The 3,888-nt window shown below is 40.4% G+C and overlaps 1 protein-coding gene across 1 annotated transcript; it reads left to right on the top strand.

The window, feature by feature from the left end:
• Positions 1–212: 212 nt before the first annotated feature.
• LOC100853805 (cucumisin) lies at positions 213–3,261 on the top strand. Its single transcript, XM_059743392.1, has 9 exons — positions 213–380; positions 461–558; positions 656–796; positions 897–999; positions 1,072–1,585; positions 1,679–1,998; positions 2,097–2,208; positions 2,318–2,531; positions 2,606–3,261. Exons 1-9 carry the CDS (start codon positions 286–288, stop codon positions 3,259–3,261), a joined length of 2,253 nt encoding a protein of 750 aa, XP_059599375.1. The 5' UTR covers positions 213–285.
• The last annotated feature ends 627 nt before the right edge of the window (positions 3,262–3,888 follow it).

Genomic DNA, 3,888 nt, shown 5'->3' with positions numbered 1-3,888 from the left:
TTCTCCCCCTTCTCTACCTTACATCGCTCGCAGCTTTTGTGTTGAACTGCCATTCCAATGAAAGAAAGGTATAATCTCTTCCATTTTGCTTACTTCATAGCAAAACTTAGGTTCCATGAGATTGCACTTTTTGAATAGAACCATTTGCTATATATATTCAGAGTGGCATTTCATGGAGTATTGAGTGACCCACTTAGCCTTCATCAATCTCCTATACCTAATATTGATGAGTGCATGGCTCACAGCTAACAAACTAATGGGGTTTCTCAGCAAGCTTAGTTTAACATGCAGGTCCATATCGTTTATATGGGAGAGAAGCCTCATGGAGCTGTTTCAATGGTATCTATGCATCATTCCATGCTAGCAAGTGTCCTTGGAAGGTTAAAAAATTTAGCTACTATGATTAATAACTACAATACTATGAGTATACATCCTAAGCGTTTAAATTTTTTACCTGTAGTACTGCATCTGCAAAAGAGTCGCTAATTTACAGCTATGGAAGAAGTTTTAATGGGTTTGCAGCTAAACTTTCAGATGAAGAGGTTACAAGATTTGCAGGTGAGATTACTATATACAGTAAAGAGAGGACAATATTGCTCTGTTATGGTTTTATTTCATTATATTTTACTCAATTTCAACTGAAATGTGATTACAGATATGGACGGAGTGGTTTCAGTTGTTCCAAACAGCATGCTAGAGCTTCACACAACAAGATCATGGGACTTCATGGGATTTACTCAATCCCATGTTAGAGATTCCCTAGGAGGAGATGTGATTATTGGGCTGCTAGATACAGGTTAATATATAAAAATAATTTTGAACTGCAAATATAATTCAGTTATAGTAGTTCATTACCTCGTTAAGTGCAAAATTAAGGAATTTCGGTTACTTCATAGGAATTTGGCCAGAATCCGAGAGCTTCAGCGATGAAGGATTTGGCCCTCCACCTGCAAAATGGAAAGGAATGTGCCAAACTGAGAATAACTTCACCTGCAACAAGTAAGCAATCCCTCAAATGACCTCAGTTTACAATGTGACTAAAAGTCTGACGGAAGTGTCGAAATACCACAGCAAGATCATTGGAGCTCGCTACTACAATAGCTATAATGAGTATTATGATGGAGACATCAAATCTCCAAGGGACTCAGAGGGACATGGGACTCACACAGCTTCAACCGCTGCGGGCCGAGAGGTGGCAGGCGCAAGCTTCTACGGCTTAGCTCAAGGACTTGCCAGAGGTGGATACCCCAATGCAAGAATTGCTGTGTACAAGGTTTGTTGGGTAAGAGGATGTGCTGCTGCAGATATACTCGCTGCGTTTGATGATGCCATCGCAGATGGGGTCGATATCATATCAGTTTCCCTTGGATTAACCTTCCCTGAACCTTATTTTGAAGACGTCATAGCAATTGGATCTTTCCATGCAATGGGACAAGGGATATTAACCTCAACTTCTGCAGGAAACGATGGTCCATGGTTGGGTTGGGTCAGTAATTACTCGCCTTGGTCGCTGACTGTAGCTGCCAGCAGCATTGATAGGAAATTTGTTTCCAAATTGGTTCTTGGCAATGGACAGATCTTCTCGGTAAGCCCTTGTTTCAGACAGTTTAGTTACTATCTATGGTTTCTCTAGGGCTAGCCTCAACCCATATCATTCTTTTACCTTGAAAAAATGAAGGGAATTGTCATCAATAACTTGGAGCTCAATGGAACATATCCTTTAATCTGGGGAGGAGATGCAGCAAATGTTTCTGCCCAAGAAACCCCTTTAAGTTCAGCAGACTGCCTTCCTGGGGACCTAGATTCACGCAAAGTCAAGGGAAAGATTGTTCTCTGCGAGTTCCTTTGGGATGGATCTGGTGTTATCATGGCAGGAGGAGTGGGAATCATAATGCCCGCCTGGTATTTCAATGACTTTGCCTTCACTTTTCCCTTGCCAGCAACACTCCTCCGAAGACAAGATATGGACAAAGTATTGCAGTATGCTAGATTTTCCAAGTAAACAATCACCCAAATCTGTTTCTCAATTATCATTCTCATTTTCACATCACAGAAAATGCGACTGTATCCATCATACTGATAATAACCTTTTTCAGGAATCCAATAGCAACAATTTTGGTTGGTGAGACTAGGAAGGATGTAATGGCTCCCATTGTTGCCTCCTTTTCATCCAGAGGTCCCAATCCCATTTCTCCTGATATTCTCAAGGTAAACTGAAAATACTAGGCTTCAAATTTATCACCCTTTCTCTACTGCTATTAATTTCTTTTAAAATTGACTAACAAATTGAGATATCGGAACAAAATTGATCGATCAGCCTGATCTGACTGCACCTGGTGTTGATATCCTCGCGGCCTGGTCACCCATTGTATCTCCATCAGAATACGAGCATGATACCAGGACCGCCCAATACAACATAATCTCCGGCACATCCATGTCTTGTCCACATGCCAGTGGAGCAGCAGCTTATGTGAAGTCCATCCACCCAAGCTGGTCTCCTGCTGCCATTAAATCTGCACTCATGACCACAGGTATAAACAAATCATCCAAAATCCAATCTTGTTACAATCTCTAATTCAGTGAACAATTTTTTTTTTCAAACCAGCTTATGTGATGGACACAAGGAAGAACGAGGACAAAGAGTTTGCTTACGGTTCTGGCCATATCAACCCGGTGAAGGCGGTGGATCCTGGCCTAATCTACAACACATCTAAGGCAGATTACATCAACTTCCTATGCAAGCAGGGTTACAACACCAGCACATTAAGACTCATCACGGGTGATGACAGTGTTTGTAATAGCACTAAACCTGGGAGGGCATGGGATCTGAACTACCCCTCATTCTCACTGGCCATAGAAGATGGGCAAGATATCATGGGCATTTTCAGTAGGACAGTTACAAATGTAGGATCGCCAAACTCAACCTACCATGCTAGCGTGTACATGCCCAATTCTATTGAGATTGAGGTGGAGCCTCCTGTTCTTTCATTCTCAGCAATTGGAGAGAAGAAATCCTTTACAGTGAGGGTGTATGGACCACAGATAAATATGCAACCAATCATATCAGGTGCTATCCTCTGGACAGATGGTGTCCATGTGGTGAGGGCTCCGCTTGCGGTTTACACAGTCCTCCCATCAGTAACTTCCTCATATAGAAATCCGTCCAAGCAAACAAAGAGACCAAACCTGAAAGCTTCTAGCTCCATGAAGAAATCAGACCTGAAAGGCTCCTCTATATATTACAAAAATGGGATTTTTTAGGTGGAACTGCCAAACTGATCACCTCCACGATCCATCAAAAATAACACTCGTGTAATCCCAGTCAAGTTTTCATCCAAATGTATGTCTTCTACAAGCTTATCAAAGTGGTTGAATCACTTTATCTGATATATATCATCTTCCTAAATGCAGTCTTAAATAACTTGACTCAAGTTCATCTCCATTTTTGTATTTTTTATTTGGCGAAAATACACATCACAACTTCCAAACTAGAGGATATGAAGCAAGGCAAGTGTCCAGTATGAGATGATTTCCATCACTCCCCCTTAATTATATACTCTATATCTAATTTACATTTCCATGGCAAAGTCTCAGTTTGGGGTTTTTGAATATATTGATGTTGTAATCTAAGTACTTGAGCATTGGTCTGTGTTAGGGTTAGCATTCTTTGTTTTGATCTTTTAGACAATGTGAGAAACATAGGAAATTTTTACAGTGAGGTACGAAATGGTTTAAGTAGTTAACTAAACTAAATAAGAATGGAAATTTAGAGTGTGTAAGCTGAGTATATGTATGGTGTAAGCTGAATATATATATATGGACTAGGGGATATCTCTTCCTTTTTTAATTTCATTAGTCTCTTTTTAGAGTGAGTTAAATAGCTATTCT

This window comes from Vitis vinifera, chromosome 16, assembly GCF_030704535.1.
Source record: "Vitis vinifera cultivar Pinot Noir 40024 chromosome 16, ASM3070453v1".
Lineage (NCBI taxonomy): Eukaryota > Viridiplantae > Streptophyta > Magnoliopsida > Vitales > Vitaceae > Vitis > Vitis vinifera.
This window is presented reverse-complemented; position numbering and strand designations above follow the sequence as displayed.